Source organism: Microcaecilia unicolor, chromosome 8, assembly GCF_901765095.1.
Source record: "Microcaecilia unicolor chromosome 8, aMicUni1.1, whole genome shotgun sequence".
Classification (NCBI taxonomy): Eukaryota; Metazoa; Chordata; class Amphibia; order Gymnophiona; family Siphonopidae; genus Microcaecilia; species Microcaecilia unicolor.
In genome coordinates, this window is record NC_044038.1 from 183,073,877 (window position 1) to 183,092,956 (window position 19,080).

The following is a 19,080-nucleotide window of genomic DNA, read 5'->3' on the forward strand; positions in this document are numbered from 1 at the left end:
GAGAGCGGCGATGGCGGCGATGGCGGTGATGGCGGCGAGCCTTCCAGCAGCGACTCAGCACCAGCAGAGAGAGGCGATGGCGACGAGCCTTCCAGCAGCGACTCAGCACCAGCAGAGGGCGGCGATGGCGGCGAGCCTTCCAGCAGCGACTCAGCACCAGCAGAGAGCGGCGATGGCGGCGAGCCTTCCAGCAGCGACTCAGCACCAGCAGAGAGCGGCGATGGCGACGAGCCTTCCAGCAGCGACTCAGCACCAGCAGAGAGCGGCGATGGCGGCGAGCCTTCCAGCAGCGACTCAGCACCAGCAGAGAGCGGCGATGGCAGCGAGCCTTCCAGCAGCGACTCAGCACCAGCAGAGAGCGGCGATGGCGGCGAGCCTTCCAGCAGCGACTCAGCACCAGCAGAGAGCGGCGATGGCGGCGAGCCTTCCAGCAGCGACTCAGCACCAGCAGAGAGCGGCGATGGCGGCGAGCCTTCCAGCAGCGACTCAGCACCAGCAGAGAGCGGCGATGGCGGCGAGCCTTCCAGCAAAGACTCAGCACCAGCAGAGAGCGGAGATGGTGACGAAGACACCAACGGAGCCAGTGGCGACAAAGAACCAGGCGAGGGCGGCAATGAAAATGAAACCTCAAGTGGAAGCAGGGATGAGGATGGTCAGAGAGGCAAATCTACATCAAATGTTGGTGAAGAGGACAGTGAAGTCAATGACACAGGAGATAGTGGTGCTAATTCTGAGGTCAGTCTTTTATTTGTATTATTTTTCTTACTATGTTTTCACCTTCATATCCTCTGATATCAGCACCCGACGTGCTTACTAATCTAAAACTATGCCTAAGAGGAAAGGGAAAGTGAGAGAAGGTATCTCCTTTCCCTCCACCAACTCAACTCGCCGGCAACCTCCGATTACAGACGTCGCGATCGCAGTTACATCAAGGGGCGTTCCGCTGACCGAGGCTGAGAGGAGTCTGGGCCTGGAAAGTGAGTTATCACTTAGCCCTCGAAGTCCACACAAAAGGAGGTGGCAGGGGATTGGCACCTGGTATAAAAGGCTTGGGGAGGCTAAGCCTCCCTAGCCTCAAACCTTCTTCACCTTCCTCCCATTGCTGAGTCTCCCCATCTGCAATAGCCTGGATTGGCCACTGTTTCTAACACACATACTTAATAAAAGTAGGTAATACAGGTTAATGTGTATAAATTTCAAAAGGAAATGAAGACTGACTACTGTATTTAGGTCTGTTTTGGCCTCATCCTCCCTTGGTAAATTACTTTCAAAATTCTCTTGAAAATTATCCCTGGTTTTAATCACTGGGACAGAAGACTGTAACAGGTCTTTAAATCAATATTACAACTTATAAGACTTTCATGATTATTATACTATCAACACCTCCTTTCTTCTGCTGGTGATACCCTTCTATGCAGCCTAGCATCCTGCTGACCACAGCCATCGCCTTGTCAGATTGTTTCTTCACCTTCATATCCTCTGATATCAGCACCCTAAGGTCTCTCTCCTAAGACGTGCTTACTAATCTAAAACTATGCCTAAGAGGAAAGGGAAAGTGAGAGGAGGTATCTTTCAACTCGCCGGCAACCTCCGATTACAGACGTCGCGATCGCAGTTACATCAAGGGGTGTTCCGCTGACCGAGGCTGAGAGGAGCCTGGGCCTGGAAAGTGAGTTATCACTTAGCCCTCGAAGTCCACACAAAAGGAGGGGGCAGGGGATTGGCACCTGGTATAAAAAGCTTGGGGAGGCTAAGCCTCCCTAGCCTCAAACCTTCTTCACCTTCCTCCCATTGCTGAGTCTCCCCATCTGCAATAGCCTGGATTGGCCACTGTTGGAAACAGGATGCTGGGCTTGATGGACCTTTGGTCTGTCCCAGCAGGGCCGCCGAGAGACTCAGCCAGGCCCGGGCAAGGCCGCCCTGCCTCCGCCCCCCCCCCCATTGCTGCCGCCCCCCATTGCTCCCCTCGCCGCTGCAGTCCACGGCCTCACCTGCCTGCCTCCATGGCTCCAGGCCCCTTGCATTCAAGGCGGCAGACGCAGATCGCCTCTTTTCTGGCCTCTCCTCCCTGTGTCCCGCCCTCGTCTGATGTAACTTCCGGTTTCCACGAGGGTGGGACACAGAGAGGGAAAGCCAGAAGGGAGGCAATCTGTGACTGCCGCTTCGAATGCAGGGGGCCCGGAGCCGAGGAGGCAGGCAGGTGAGACCGAGAACTGCAGCGCCGGTGGCCTGACCCCAGCGCCAGGCCCCCCTTGGAGGCCCGGGCCCGGGGAATTTTGTCCCCCCTGCCCCCCCCCCCCCCCCTCTCGGCGGCCCTGTGTCCCAGTGTGGCAATACTTATGTACTTGGGATTCTGAATGGAATCTTGCTACTCTTTGGGGTTCCACATGAAATGTTGCTACACTTTGAAATTCTGCATGGAATCTTGTTATTCTTTAGAATTCTAGAATCTTGCTACTCTTTGGGTTTCTGCCAGGTACTTGTGACCTGGATTGGCCATTGTTGGAAACAGGATGCTGGACTTGATGGACCTTCAGTCTGTCCCAGTATGGCAACACTTGGGTACTTATGTAAAAAAAAACAAAAAACAAGCAGATATAGGGCCACAATCTTCATGCACGTGCTGTCGGCTATGCAAGTTCACTGCCACAGAACAGAAAGTTGACATCAGAGGGGACAGGGGACTGGCAGAGCCATTAGCACTTGCATGAAGGCTCTTTCACTTACTAAGAGCAGGCAGGTTCCCTCACTATTGAAAAAGTGATAATGAAGCAGCACCTCGTACTGGCAGGACTGTAAATGGAGGACTCCCACTTGGCTTAGAGGTAACCAAGGAGGCTCTATGACAGGAGACGGCATGAGCTTATCTGGCCCATTCTGTGGGTTGAATCCAATGGGTGGAGTTTGCCGCCATATTGTGTAAACCCAAACATTTGAAGACGCTATTGAAAACAATAGCACACGTCTGAGGTTTATGACTGCCTATGTGTATTTTTTTTATTTCACAGCTTTTTTATTTATTTGAAAGCTTCCCATATGTAACCTGAGTTTTTTTTTTACCTGGGGAGGGGTCCTGGAGGGTGAGCTGTGGTCTCAGGTGCAATGGAACGGCAGACTTGGTTTTGAAACCTTGGGAGTCCCCATAACTTGGTCCCAAAGCTCAGATGAGCTGGGGCCTTTCTTAAAGCTACCCCCCTACTAAAATCGAGCCTTCCATGGCTCCAAAAACAAGTCTGCTGCTCTGGAGTGCATCTCTCCCAGGACCCCTACTCCAGAGGTTAAGAAAAGCTTGGGTTACATATGGGAAGTTTTCAAATAAATATAAAAGCTATCAAAATAAATAAGAACATACACATAGGCAGTCATAAACCTCATTAGTTTGCTATTGTTCTCAACAGCGTCTGCGAATGTTTGGAGTCTCACAATATGGCAGCTGCATGGGGGAGCTGGCTTCAACTTTTTGACATCTCCTGTCATCAAACCTCCTTGGAGGGAATAGTAGTGATGACAGATATCTGGGGACAAAGCTACCACAACAGCACCTACCTCCCCCAAATGGCCCCCTAAGGATGGTCATTTGCAGGATATACCAGTGGACTAAGATCTTAAGCAACTTAGAATCTGTTTTGCCATGGTAGGATTCTTTTAGTTTAATTCATTTTTAAAGCACCCATATAAATGGTCTGCAGTTTTTATTGTTGTTTCTGTTACTGTTTAAGTTAGTCTTCATCTTTCCTGGGAGGCCATTGCTTGCTTTACACAGCCTTTCAGTGACTAAACATTTTCTGAGATTGCTCCAAAGTTTTCTCTGCTACCTGCCTACTCCCAAGAGTTGCACTCTGAGACTTGAATCAGGAATAATCTCAGGAAATATTTGATGGCTGAGACAGTGGCATAGCCACAGGTGGGCCTGGGTGGGCCAGGGTCCACCCACTTAGGGCTCAGGCCCACCCAACAGTAGCACACATTTAGCGGTAGCTGGTGGGGATGCAAAGCTCCGTCAGCTGAAGACTTCCACCTAATGGTAACAAAAACGCTACTCTCAACGATACCAGAACCTGCGCATGCTCAATTTTCAGCGCATGCCTTCTGCAGACTGCCAAGGTGGAAAGAAGCATTTTCCTGCCAGCTTAGATATTTTTTTGGTGGTGGTGATGTGGAGAACACTTGGTGCCCACCCACTTCTTGTCTAGGCCCACCCAAAGTCTGGCTACATCCCTGGGCTGAGACATATTCTCCCAAACCTGGGGTGCTTTCTTGAAAAAAAAATATTTGGGGGGTCCAGATTTTTTTTTTTTTTACACATAACAAATGAAAAAAAAAAAACCTTTTTTTTTCCTTTTTTTCTTCATTTTATTTTAAAACAAATTAAATGAAAGCAAAAGTCTGGTACATAATACATGCAAACTGTGCCTGAATGCAGGTGGTTTGATGTTCAAAATGTTCATTCTGATGACAAATTTAACATAGTAGGTGACGGCAGAAAAAGACCTGTACATGTACCTGTGCCAGTACCTATAAATTCTGCTCCAGCTCCTGCGGCATTTCTTCTAAACTTTAAGGACTGACATGTTACTTGTCCCCAGTTTGGCATGTGGGGATATTTGGGAAGAAGGTGTTCGGATGATGAAAGATTTGTACTTCTGAAACTGGATCTTCTAACATTTTTATTGTGTTTTCTCTTTTCAGGAGGGCTTGAAGGAAAAAGAATGCTCACTTGAGGTAAATGGAGTATACTATCGCTGGTCATGATTCTCCCTGTGTGCAGTGCACTGTCTCTAGATGTGACACACCCTGGATTGTATAAATTCTACAAAAACAACAGACTTAGTTCCATCTAAACCTCACTGTCTAATCTGCAACTCTTGCAATTAGAGTTACCATATTTGGTCCCCCCAAAAAGAGGACACATACCCTGCCCCTGCCACACCCCCACCCCCTTTCACACACCCCACCCCTGTCACATATCGCCCTACCCTTTTCACACACATCCCGCCCCCCCGTCACCCCCCCCTAAGGTGGCCATTTTAAATCGATGCCGGGACCGTCAGCAACGGGAACAGTATGCAGGCGCTCCGGGCAGGAAAAAGGGGGCTCTTTCCTGCCCCGAAGTGGTCACTAGACCACCAGGGCAGTACAGTAAGGTAAGGGGAGGGGACTAGGATATGACACCATTAGGCCCGCCCACCAGCCTGTCCGTTTGTCCAGAAATCTGGACAAACGGGCAGGCTGGCAAAACCCGCCCGGTTGCCCAGCCTTGTCCTAAAAAGAGGACATGTCCGGGTAAAACCGGACATATGATAACTCTACCTGCAGTCCCATGCTAAAAAATGTTACATGGCAGGCCAAGGATTCTGAGAGCGTCTGAGAGAGCTTTACATACAGAGCTCAGGATCTGAGAGCATCTGACAGAGCTTTACATAGAGAGTCCAGGGTCTCAGACAGAATCAGAAAGTTTTACATGGAGGATCTCAGAGAGTATCAGAGAGCTTTACATAGAGAGCTCAGGGTCTGAGAGCATCTGAAAGAGCTTTATACAGAGAGCTCAGGGTCTGAGAGCACTGAGAAAGCTGAGTCCAGGGTCTGAGAGCATCTGAAAGAGCTTTACATAGAGCTCAGGGTCTGAGAGCATATGAGAGAGCTGAGTCTAGAGTCTGAGAGCATCTGAAAGAGCTTTAAATAGAGAGCTCAGGCTCTGAGAGCATCTGAGAGAGCTGAGTCCAGGGTCTGAGAGCATCTAAAAGAGCTTTACATAGAGAGCTCAGGGTCTGGGAGCATCAGAGAGAGCTGAGTCCAGGGTCTGAGAGCATCTGAAAGAGAGTTACATAGAAAGCTCAGGGTCTGAGAGCATCTGAGAGAGCTGAGAGAGCTAAGTCCAGGGTTTGAGAGCATCTGAGAGAGCTGAGTCCAGGGTCTGAGAGCATCTGAAAGAGCTTTACATAGAGAGCTCAGGATCTGAGAGCATCTGAGAGAGCTGAGTCCAGGGTCTGAGAGCATCTGAAAGAGCTTTACATAGAGAGCTCAGGGACTGGGAGCATCAGAGAGAGCTGAGTCCAGGGTCTGAGAGCATCTGAAAGAGAGTTACATAGAAAGCTCAGGGTCTGAGAGCATCTGAGAGAGCTGAGAGAGCTAAGTCCAGGGTTTGAGAGCATCTGAGAGAGCTGAGTCCAGGGTCTGAGAGCATCTGAAAGAGCTTTACATAGAGAGCTCAGGATCTGAGAGCATCTGAGAGAGCTGAGTCCAGGGTCTGAGAGCATCTGAAAGAGCTTTACATAGAGAGCTCAGGGACTGGGAGCATCAGAGAGAGCTGAGTCCAGGGTCTGAGAGCATCTGAAAGAGAGTTACATAGAAAGCTCAGGGTCTGAGAGCATCTGAGAGAGCTGAGAGAGCTAAGTCCAAGGTTTGAGAGCATCTGAGAGAGCTGAGTCCAGGGTCTGAGAGCATCTGAAAGAGCTTTACATAGAGAGCTCAGGGTCTGGGAGCATCAGAGAGAGCTGAGTCCAGGGTCTGAGAGCATCTGAAAGAGAGTTACATAGAAAGCTCAGGGTCTGAGAGCATCTGAGAGAGCTGAGAGAGCTAAGTCCAGGGTTTGAGAGCATCTGAGAGAGCTGAGTCCAGGGTCTGAGAGCATCTGAAAGAGCTTTACATAGAGAGCTCAGGGTCTGAGAGCATCTGTGAGAGCTTTACATAGAGAGCTCAGGGTCTGAGAGCATCTGAGAGAGCCAAGTCCAGGGTCTGAGAGCATCTGAAAGAGCTTTACATAAAGAGATCAGGGTCTGAGAGCATCTGTGAGAGCTTTACATAGAGAGCTCAGGGTCTGAGAGCATCTGTGAGAGCTTTACATAGAGAGCTCAGGGTCTGAGAGCATCTGAAAGAGCTGAGTCCAGGGTCTGAGAGCATCTGAGTCCAGGGTCTGAGAGCATCTGAAAGAGCTGAGTCCAGGGTCTGAGATCATCTGAAATAACTTTACAGAGAGAGTCCAGGGTCTCAGACAGAATCAGAGAGCTTTACATAGACACTCCAGGGTCTCAGAGAGTGTCAGAGAGCCTTAAACAGAGCGCTCAGGATCTGAGAATGTCTGAGAGAGCTTCACATAGAGACCTCAGTCTAAGAGCATCTGAGAGAGCTTTGCATAGAGAGCTCAGGGTCTGTGAGAGTATCAGAAAGCTTTACATGGACAGCTCAGAGACTGGGAGAGCTTTTTATATTTATTTATTTATTTATTTATTTATTTATTTATTTATTTATTACTAGGATTTATTTACCGCTTTCTTGAAGGAATTAACTCAAGGTGGTGTACAGTAAGAATAAATCAAACATGAGCAATAGACAATTACAGCAGTAAAAATATTCAAATAACAATACAAAGTATGGCATAGTATACTACTTACAATGTCAACACAATACATAATAGAACATTTTAATTGACAGTGTAAGGTATAAGTAAAGATGGAACACATAGGTAAGAAAGTAAGAAGAGTTAGAAAATCAGGTGACTAATTTAAAGAAAGGTGTACATGAGGTTAGGGCGATGGTTAAATATTATCTTAGCTAGGGTAGGAGTGGATAAACATGTCCTGCTGAAGTATGTGCAGCCCATGTCACTCCTTGTGTGTGTGAGTGAGACTAACAAGTTAGTTACGTCTTCCATTAAAGATCTGGTTGAAGAGCCAAGTTTTCACCTGCTTCCTGAAGTAGAGATAGTCTTGTGTTAAGCGAAGCCTTACAAGCAGTGCATTCCAGAGTGTGGTGGCTACTCTGGGTATCACTTCATGTTATGTCTTTTGGAGAGGGTGTGGTTAGTGCTAGTCCTTGAGACAACCTTAGTATCCTTGGAGGTGTATACAGGTTCATCTTATTCTTCAGATACTCTGGGCTATTTCCTTTAGGGGCCTTAAAGATCATAGAGTTTTAAATTTAGCCCTGCATTGTACTTGTAGCCAATGAAGTTTTTGCAAAAATGGTGTGATGTGGTCACATCGCTTGCAACTTTCTATTAGTCTTGCTGCAACATTCTGAATCAATTGGAGCTGGTGCAGGCCCTTTGTAGTCAGACTGCTGTATAGTGCATTGCAGTAATCTAGTCTTGATGTTATCATGCATGCACAACTGGAATAAGATTTACCTTCTTGATGTAAAGAGAGAGGCAGAATAGCTGTCGCAAATAGTAGAAGCAGCTCTTGAAGGTTGCTTGGATTTGGGGAATCAGAGTAAGTGTTGAATCTAACTGTATTCCAAGGTTCCCGACTTGTGATTTGAGGGGAAGTTAGTACTTCCCAAAAGAGATTTTGATGTCAGGTATGTATCCACTTGTGTTAGGGACCCAGAGAAGCTCAGTTTTACTTGGGTTTCTGGCAAAGTTTATTTGTTTAGCCCATTCATGAATTGTCATTAGGCAGGTAATCAGTTTATTCAGAGCTGTAGGTAAGTCATGTTCAATGGGTATGAGTAGCTGCACATCATCTGCGTAGATGTAGAACTCAGTGTCCATTGACCGAATCAGCTCAGTTGGCGCTTGAGGTAAATATTGAACAAAATAGGTGACAGTTTCATTCCTTGTGGTACCCCACATGTCAGTGCCCATGGTGGTGATGAGGTGCTGCCAAACACTATGGATTGTTGCCTGTCTGATAGATAGGATCTGAACCAAGCAAGTAGTATTCCATTGATACCTGTTTCTGTCAATCGTGCTAGCATGATATCATGATCCACAGTGTCAAAAGCTGCTGAGAAATCTAGCGGTACTAACACAAAGGCAAATCCCCTGTCTTGGCTTCTGTGAAGATCATCTAGTAGGGATAAGAGGACCTGGACCATTTCTGTTCCATAACTGGGTCTGAATCCAGATTGACATGGATCTAGCCAGTTTCTCTCTTCTAGCCAATCATCGAGTGAACACAGACTGTTTGTTCTATAAGTTTCCCTAGAAATGGGATGTTGGATACTGGCCAGTAACTTTCAAGTTTGTCCTGGTCAAGGTTGTCTTTCTTTAGCAAAGGGTGAACCACTGCCCTTTTTAATGCTGTTGGTAGTTGCTCATTAGAAAGAGAGGTGAGGCGTTCACAATTTTTGTAGTGCCTTCTCTGAGACCCATACTTGCCTGCTGCATTTTCTTTGAGGGGCAGGGGTCGAGGGAGCAAGTAGTTGGTCAAAGGTATCTTAGGATTTTGTCAAGGCTCTCCTCTGTCATTGGGTTAAAAGTGTCCCATCTGTCTCTGTCAGGAGGGGGCAAGTTTGCGCACTCCAGGTTAACTGATTGGAGACTGGGTGGGATTGCCTGTAAATTCTGGTGGAAACTTTTCATTTTGTTGGCAAAGTATGCAGCAAAATCATTGCAGTTATAGAGAGCTCAGGGTCTGAGAGCAACTGAGAGAGATTTGCATGGAGAGTCCAGGGTCTCAGACAGTATCAGAGAGCTTTACATAGACAGCTCTGGGCCTGAGAACATATGAGAAAGCTTTGCATAGAGAGTCCAGCAAAGCCTTAGCAATCCAACAGTCAGCACAGTTACATTTGTATCCCACATTTTCCCACCTATTTGCAGGCTCAATGTGGCTTACATAGTACCATGAAGGCACTCGCCAATTCCGGTATGAACAATTACAAAGTGATGTAGTGGTAGAATAAGGTTCATGTGTACAAGACACAATAGGAAATCATAGAGAGGGGGAGTTGTGTTATGTCCATTACGCTCTTTGGTTTCGCTTGTGTTACAGGGTTCAGGTATTTAGGTTGGGTCGGTAGGGTATGCCTTTTTGAACAGGTTAGTTTTTAGTAATTTCCGGAAGTTTAGGTGGTCATACATTGTTTTCACGGCTTTTGGTAATGCGTTCCATAGTTGTGTGCTTATATAGGAAAAGCTGGATGCATAAGTTGATTTGTATTTGAGTCCTTTGCAGTTTGGATAGTGGAGATTTAAGTATGTTCATGCTGATTTTGTTGTGTTTCTGGTTGGTAGATCTATGAGGTCTGTCATGTATCCCGGTGCTTCACCATAGATAATTTTATGAACCAGGGTGCAGATTTTGAAAGCAATACGTTCTTCGATTGGGAGCCAGGGCAGTTTTTCTTGGAGGGGTTTTCCAAATATAAGCCTGGCTGCCATGTTTTGAGCGGTCTGAAGTTTCTTTATGATTTGTTCTTTACATCCCGCATAGATTCCGTTGCAGTAATCTACATGGCTTAGTACCATTGATTGTATCAGGTTGCAAAATGTATCCCTCGAAGAATGGTTTCACTCGTTTGAGTTTCTACATTGAATGGAACATCTTCTTAGTTGTATATTTCGCTTGGTTCTCTAGGGTGAGGTTACGGTCGATTGTAACGCCGAGAATTTTCAGGCTGTCTGAGATAGGAAGGGTGTGATCTGGGGTGTTTATGCTTGTGGGTTTGTTTGTATTGTATTGGGATGAGAGGATGAGACAGTGTGTTTTTTCTGTGTTGAGTTTTAGTTGAAATGCATTTGCCCATGAGTCCATGATGTTCAAGCTGAGCTTGTTTTTGTTGGAGATTTTGGACAGTTCATGTTTATAAGGAATGTATATTGTGACATCGTCTGCATAAATGAAAGGGTTGAGGCCATGGTTGGATAAGGACTTGGCTGTGGGATCACCATTAGGTTGAAGAGGATCAGTGATAGTGGTGATCCTTGAGGTACTCCACAGTCTGCTTTCCACAGTGATGATATGTTTGAGTTTGATTTCACTTGGTATTTTCTAGTGGTTAGGAAGCCCTTGACCCAACTAAGTATGTTTCTGCCAATACCGAAGTAATCTAGTAGTCTTAGTAGTATTTTATGGTTTACCATGTCGAACGCACTAGACATGTCGAATTGGAGGAGGAGTATGCTTTTACCTGTTGCTATTTCCTGCTTGAATTTGGCTAGGAGAGTGATTAGTACTGTTTCAGTGCTATGGAGTGATCGAAATCCTGATTGTGATTCATGTAATATTGTGAATTTGTTCATATAATCAGTAAGTTGATTGGTTACCATGCTTTCTATCAATTTAACTGCCAGTGGAATAGAAACTACCGGGCGGTAGAGATTTTGTTTGTTTTTTTCTTGGTGTCTTTTGGTATTGGGGTGAGTAGGATGTTGCCATTTTCCTTATGGAAGAGACCTTGTTTAAGCATGTAGTTTAAGTGGGATGTAAGGTCTGCTATGAAGCGGTGGGGACGGATTTTATCAGGTAGCTGGGGCAGGTATTCAATTTACAGTGAGTATTGGAGAACCTATTAATCGCCTGGGTAACTGTTTCGACAGTGAGGAGAGCGAAGTTTGACCAGGATTGATCCGCTGGGTATTCACCGGGGGTTGGGTCCAGGCCACTGATGAAGTTTTCGATATCGGTGTTGTCCTGAGGTAACGTGTTACGTAGGTTTACAATTTTTTTCTTTGAAGTATTTAGCAAGATTGTCTGCAGTTGGGATGTCTGTATTAGTTGTGGTGACCAAGGTGGTATCTAGTAGTTTGTTCACGAGTTGGTATAATTTTTTCGTGTCTTTGTAATCTGGTCCTATTTTAGTTTTATAGTAGGACTTTTTGGTCTATCTTATTGCGTATTTGTAGTTCCTTTGTATTTGTTTCCATGCGTTGAGTGTGTGTTCATCTTTTATTTTTTTCCATGCTCATTCGAGTTGCCTGGATTGTGTTTTTAGTATTTTCAGTTCTTCATTGAACCATGGTATCGAGTTATGCCTGTGCGAGGTTCTTGTTCGTAAGGGTGCTATTTCGTCCAGTATGTTTTTGCATCTTTTATCCCATTCTGAGAGGTAGTATATGGAATCCGTTTGTGCTGTCCATTCATTATTTTATATCATCTGCCAGAATGTTTCCGAGTCTATATGGTCTCTAGTGCTGAAGGCTGTGTGTTCTTGTATACGGTGTGAACCCTTTTTCCGCCATTTTAGGGATAGGTTTAGTTTGTAGTGGTCGGTCCATGGTGTTTCTGTCCATTTAATATCTGTTATTATTAGGTTCTGGTCTGTGGAAGGTTTGTGTGAGATGAGGTCGAGTGTGTGTCCTTTGACATGGGTTGTTTGCATAAGTGGCCATTTAAAATCCCATAAGTGAAGGAATTCCTTGCATTCACGTGCGTTGGTAGAGTTTAGGTCTTCTAGGTGGAGGTTGATGTCTCCTAATACTAGTATATTGGAGTTGGTTACACAAGTATTTGAGATGAAGTCCATGAAGTTTGGCTGGCTTTCGTTCCAATTACCTGGTGGTCTATAAAAGAAGACACAGTTTAGATGGTCAAGTAGAGTTTTGTGATGGATTCTGATTGAGGCAAGTTCAAGTTGGGTTGTTATTGACTCGGCAGTGGTTTCGGTGTAAAGTGAGATCGATATATTAGTGCTATGCCACCGTCTCTCTATTCCTTTCTGGTCCAGTGGGTGATTTTGTATCCTGGAGTGCATAGGTTAAGGATTATAGGGTAGTTTTGGTCATGGATCCAGGTTTCGTTGATGAAGAGTAGATCAAGATTTTCTGACATGATCCATTCTGTTACTGTCACGTTTTCAAAGCTGGAAACTGGGTTTGTCAGCCCTTGGGCCACTGCCGAGGAGCGGCAGTGGCAGGCAAAACCACCCCATGCTAGAGACAGGGCAGATCTCTGACAAACTGTTAGGCTTCACCTGCACCTGGCCACTTTCCACCAAGAGTTGAGCTCAAGGCTTCAGGTGGCCGGCAGGACTTACTGGACAGGGCAGGACTGGCTAACAGCTAGGCAGCACAGGGACAGCAAGGCAGGGAAAGAATAGGCTAAAGGACAGGACTGAAAGCTGCGAGCAGCCACTGAAACAGGGAACAAACACAACCAGACACAAGACTGAACTGAAAGCTGCAAGCAGCCACTGAAGCAGGGAACAAACACAGATAAACCCAGAACTAGACAAAGACATACAAACAAGACACAAGGCTGGGAAACAAGCAATACAGTAAACAAGCAATACCCTAAACCTAGACTAACTAGAACAGGCAAGACTTCATGCAAGAACTAGAGCAAGGAAACAAACTCAGGCTGAAGTGCAAAAGCACCAACATACCAGGGCCTTAGACGCAATGCAAAGGCAAAGCAGCAAGGTTTCAGAATGGCTAATAAGCCCAGCAGCACCTGGAGCTCACTGCAAGCATCACCAGGAAACTACGGGTGCTGTGTAGGTTCAATCCAAGCAAGTAAGTCTGGCAGCCCGGAAGATCCGGACTGGACTGGGCTAAAGTCTGGAACGGGCAGGAACAGCAAGACAGTCTATAGCAGTTCATAGCAGCCACCAGTTCTGGCCACCAGAGGGCAAGGTGAGCACAGATGTAACAGTTACTAATGCTGTCTTATTTACTACGGATCTGGCGTTGATGTAACCCACTTGAATTAATTGGTATGGATCTCCTGTGTTTGGTGTTATGCGGATTTTAGTCAGTTGTCATTTCTTAGTGTGGGTTTATTCTGACCTTTCTTTCCCTTGTTGAGGTTGTCTGCATGTTGGTGTTCTTCCTTTGTTTTGGTTGATGTCTGTTTGATGAGGTGTGGTGTATCTGATCTGTCTATGATGAGTGTGTACTATGGGTATGATATTGAGGGGCATAATCGAACGCGAACGCCCATCTCCATGGGTGTCTATGTCCGAAAAGGGGTACGTGAAGAAGCGGGACAGACCGTATTTTCGAAAAAAAATGGGCGTCCATCTTTTGTTTTGAAAATACAGTTTGAACAGACCAAATGCCCATGGATTTGGTCCTTTCTGAGCTGGGCATTTTTTTTTTTTTTTTTCGATAATGGAAACTAAAAACGCCTAGCTCAAAAACGTCCCAATCCAAGCCATTTGGTCGTGGGAGGGGCCAGGATTCGTAGTACACTCGCCCCCCTGACATGCCAGGACACCAACTGGACACCCTAGAGGTCAGTGCGGTGGACTTCAGACAACGCTCCCACATGCATAGGTCCCTGAAGTGCACTGCGGTACCCACTAAAAGTGCTCCAGGGACCTGCATACACGCAGGCCTCTAGGACTTGTTGCTGCTGTATAACCTTGGCACACCAGTTGACACCTGAAGGCTAATGTCTCCGAAAACGTCCTTTATTGGAATAAGCACGTTTACTCACAGTTAACTGCAGATCAGAGGTTGTGCCCCACTGGCAAAGAGTCTCCCTGGTACTGAGATGAGCAGTAGATCAGAGCTGGCAGAATGCTGTACAATGCCCTCTTTCAGCCACATTCAAGGGAAGAACTAAGTTGTCTAACGTGGCTAACACAGGAAAGGGAACTAAAACTGGCTTACAAAAATGGCCATTACCGCATGGACTACAACAGGAAACACAACAGGGCACACTCTGACCCAGTAGGCAGGGGGAAAAGCACCATGGGAGTAGAGCCTACCAACTACCAACATCGTGAGCATGTAACACAAGCTAGTGGAATCACGGAGCCCAATACCCTACACCCACCACAATGCATTGCTGATGTGACTCTGCAGTGCCCTTAACAGAAAAGGTGTCACACTCACCCGAGAGCCACATCAGAACCAGGGAAAGGCTGTCACAGGATAGAACACATTCTGCTGTCATGGAGGTGGGTACGGAATTTGAGGCTGGCATACAGGCTGGCAAAAAAAGTTTGTAAAGTGGGTTTCTTTTGGTGGAAGGGGGTTAGTGACCACTGGGGGAGTCAGGGCAGGTGATCCCCGATTCCCTCCAGTGGTCATCTGGTCAGTTGGGGCACTTTTTTGGGACTTGTTCGTGAAAAAAAGAGTCCAAAAAAAGTGACCCAAAATCGCAGTAAAAACGCCTTTTTTTTCGATTATCACCTAAAGATGGCCATCTCTCCTCGGCCGATAACCACACCCCAGTCCCGCCTCCACCACGCCTCCAACACCCCCCCCCCCCCCCCGTCAACTTTATTCGTTTCCGCGATGGAGTGCAGTTGGAAACGCCCAAAATCGACTTTCGATTATACCGATTTGGGCGCCTTTGCGAGACAAAAGTCTATCTCCCGATATAGGTCGCACTATAGGCGTTTTTCTTTTTCGAAAATAAGCAGGAAAGTCTGCTACCAGACGGCGCTGGGATCACTTATTGGCTGTGGAGGTGCAAAGGTAATTACCAGGAAAGAAAACGGGATAAATATCCCTGCACCAGGAACATGTCTGCCACCTCCTCAAAGCTCCCTGTCCCGTCTTCTCTTTATATATAGACTGAAGACAAAAACAAATAAACCAATTCATTTTCCATGCGTGATATTTAGCCCATGCAGGTTTCTGAACTACCGCCCATTCTTATGCCAGACAGAAGTAAACAAAACTGGGCGCTGCTTACCACCTGAAGTGAGCAAGGCTCGAGGTCGGCAGGAGAGCGGGAAAAGCGCGAGCCAGCATCTGTTTCCCATCGCTCAAGGCTCTCCCGGGCACAGCACGCACAGCTCCCAACAGGCAGTTACCGCATCTTCTCACTGCAGACTTGAAGGGGAAGGTGTGTGTTCGTTTTGTCTCTACACCAAGCAGCTCAAAATAAGGAGTGCGTAGCAACTCCCTGTGGCTTTTTAAAGCAAGCCTGAGCCCTCTTCGCCCTTCTACACATAGGCAACTGCAACCCAAAAGTTACTGCCTCACAGAGCCAGCTGATTGATGCTACAGTGCATTTTAATGACAGCCCCTCCCCAACAACCTTTCTTTTTGTTTCTACCCTCCTGCAACTACAGAGGAGCAGCAGCTCTTCCTGTCACTACGTCCTGCTTCTAGTAAATTTGGTTCACATATGGCCCAGCTGGTCCCACAAGACTTCTGGACCCCACACAGATCAAATTTCCTAATGAACCAGTGAGGGCAAAAGCAGGCAGTAAGAGAAGAGCCAGAGATAAATAGGACACAGGGAACAAAGAGAGGCTAGAGACAAAATAAGTGGAGGGAAAAACAAAATATGGGAGAACGCTGAAGGGATGAGAGAATGAGGAAGATGGGAGGCCTGCCCACCCTTCCCGATAAACTGGTCCAGCCTTGGAGAGGTGGAGAGGGTAACAGTACCAGAGTCCAGCTTTCAGTATGGGGTCTGTCCAGCTGAAGATGAGATAGGAAGGATGCATGTCAAATTCAGATTGCACTCCCCTTTCCAAATCTGTACTAAAAACAAATTACAATCAGATACAGATTATTTATTGATTTATTGATTTATTTATTTATTGCATTTGTATCCCACATTTTCCCACCTATTTGCAGGCTCAATGTGGTTTACAATGTTCCGTCATGGCATTCACCATACCAGAGTAAAAGATACAATTGGTATTACATAAAGAACATGGATGACATAATAGAATTAAGCAATCAGGTATAGAGAGATAACATTCAGAATATCAGATAAATGGTGATGCGCTACAGTTCCTATTATGGATCGTCGTGATATGCCTTGTTGAAGTGATGAGTCTTCAGTGACTTGGGAAAGTTGATTATAGTTGTGAAAGTAGGATGAAAGTGTTGGAGGATCCACTCAGGGGAAGGAAAAGTCCTTTTTGGGAAAGGGAGGGATAAACCTATATTAAAACAAATACATAAACAGTCCAGGTGCAGCTCAGATTTCAAACAAAAGCCATTTCTTATCTGTTTATTTTATAAGGAGAGAAGATGACTGTGTCTATGTGAAACCCACTCATTGAGGGATAACAGGCTGGCTACCAGCACCCTAGCTATAGAGCAGGGCTTCTCAACCCAGTCCTCAGGGCACACCTAGGCAGTCAGGTTTTCAGGATGCCAACAGTAAATATGCATGAGTGCCATACCTCCATTATATGCAAATCTATCTCATGCATATTCATTGTGGGTTACCATGAACACCTGATTGGCTAGGTGTGTCCCGAGGACTGGGTTGAGAACCCCTGCTATAGAGCCATAGATCAAGACAGCTGAGGAATTAATAATATATTATTAGCACCAATGTATGACACACAGCTTTCCAGTATTACTGATAACTACCAGGATACGCTAAGGTAACGGTACTCCCCCCTCCCCCCATTATTTATAAACACCAGGCTGTATTAATTTAACTCACATCCCTCCCAGTATTACTAATAACCACCATGATATGCTAACCACCACTCCCTATAGTGTTACTTATTACCGGTACCTTTTCTTCAAGGGCCGGCTCACCTGCGCGCCCTCAGCTCCCCGACTTTCCGTTCGTGCCGCCCTGCATTGAAATCTTTTATTTTACCTCAAGTCACAGTGGCAAAGCGGCAGTGAAAGCAGCAGGCAGGCTCACCTCCAGCCTTCCCTTCCCGTATCAGCGTCCCGCCTTCCTCTGATGTAATTTCTTTTCCGCGAGGGTGGGACGCTGAGAGGGAAGAGCGGCAGGAACAGAAATTCAGGGAGCTGAGGGTGGGCAGGTGGGGCTGGGGATGGAACTGAAACTCAGGGTCAGACGGAGGCTGGGGTGAGTCACTGGACATGGATGGGAGGGGAAGATAGGGGCAAAGGAGAATTGCTGGACATGGAGGGAAGGGCAGAGGAGAATCGCTGGACATGGATGGGAGGGGAGGATAGGGGGCAAAGGAGAATCGCTGGACATGAAGGGAAGGGCAGAGGAGAATCTCTGGACATGGATGGGAGGGAAGGATAGGGGCAAAGGAGAATCACTGGGCATGGATGGTTAGGGGAGGGCAGAGGAGAATTGCTGGACATGGATGAGAGGGGAAAGAGGAGAATTGCTGGACATGAATGGGAGGGAAGGATAGGGACAAAGGAGAATTGCTGGACATGGATGGGAGGGGAAGGCAGGGGAGAGAGGAGAGTTGCTGGACATGGATGGATGGAGGGGAGGGCAGGAGAAATGCTGGACATGGATGGAGTGGAGGGCAGGGAAGAGAGGAGAAATGTTGGAGGGAAGGAAAGACAGAGGAAGGAGATGCACACGGATGGAGGGGAAGATAGAGAGGAGAAATGCTGGACATGAATGGAGGGGAGGGATGACAGAGGAAGTACATGCACATGGATGGAGTGGAGGGAGAGAGCAGAAATGCTGGACATGAATGGAGGGGAGGGAAGACAGAGGAGGAGATGTACATGGATTTAGGGGAGAGAGGAGAAATTCTGGACACAGATGGAGGGGAGGGAAGACAAAAGAAGGAGATTCACATGGATGGAGGGGAGGGTAGAGAGAGAAAGTGAGATGAACATGGATGGAGGGGAAGGGGGAGAGGAGTAATGCTGGACAGGGATGGAGGGGAGAGAAGATAGAGGAGGAGATGCACATGGATTTAGGGGAGACTAGAAATTCTGGACACAGATGGAGGGGAGAGAGTTGAAATGCTGGACATGGATGGAGGGAGGGAGGGAAGTGAGATGAACATGGATGGAGGGGAGGAGAGAGGAAAAATGCTGGACATGGATGGATGAGAGGAAAGAGAGAGGAAGGAGATGCATATGGATGGAGGGCAAGAAATGAAGAAGAAAGAGGAAAGTAAAGAAAGAAATGGAAAGGAATCCCTGGAAATGAAGTTAAGGGAACAAATAGAGAGTAGCAGAATCAGAGACAGGGACCAAAATGACCAGAAAAACAAAGTCACCAGACAACAAAGGTAGAAAAATCTTTTTATTTTCATTTAAGTGTTTGGAATATGCCCAATTTGAGAATTTACATCTGCTGTCTTATTTTGCACTGGGTATACTGGAGCTGTAACAGCTTACAGAAATTATTTATAATGAAAAAAATTACAAGTTATTTTTTCTCCTATACTGGTATAGTATTTTCAATAATACCTGTTTATATGTGCCATGGCTGGTATAAGGGGTGTAGCTACTGTGGGTATGGCTACCATAAGGGTGGAGCCATAGATGCTGACCCCGCCCATAATGAGTACCAGTACTTTTCCTACAAAACAAAACACCACTTATTACCACCAGGGTGCACTAATGTGTAAGGCCCTCCTGCTCCCCCCCCCCCCCCCCCACCAATGTTTCTTACTTTTTCATTGCTTAAGACGCCTCTTCCCTCCCCCAGCTTCAAAACACCTTGTAGGTGCACAACTAAACCAAATTCTATTTCTTGGTTTGTTTCTGTTTCAGAAAAGTTCCAAAGAAAATGGAAAAGGGGATTTTGA

General features: G+C 46.5%; 1 protein-coding gene across 1 annotated transcript in view; it reads left to right on the forward strand.

Annotated features, from left to right (window-relative positions):
* The window catches only part of LOC115476861 (uncharacterized PE-PGRS family protein PE_PGRS54-like), a 75,755-nt gene that overhangs the window by 30,770 nt on the left and 25,905 nt on the right, over positions 1–19,080 (forward strand). The window contains exons 10-11 of the mRNA XM_030213435.1: positions 548–735; positions 4,690–4,722. Coding sequence (XP_030069295.1) covers positions 548–735; positions 4,690–4,722 — 221 coding nt within the window. The remainder of the gene's footprint in view (positions 1–547; positions 736–4,689; positions 4,723–19,080) is intronic.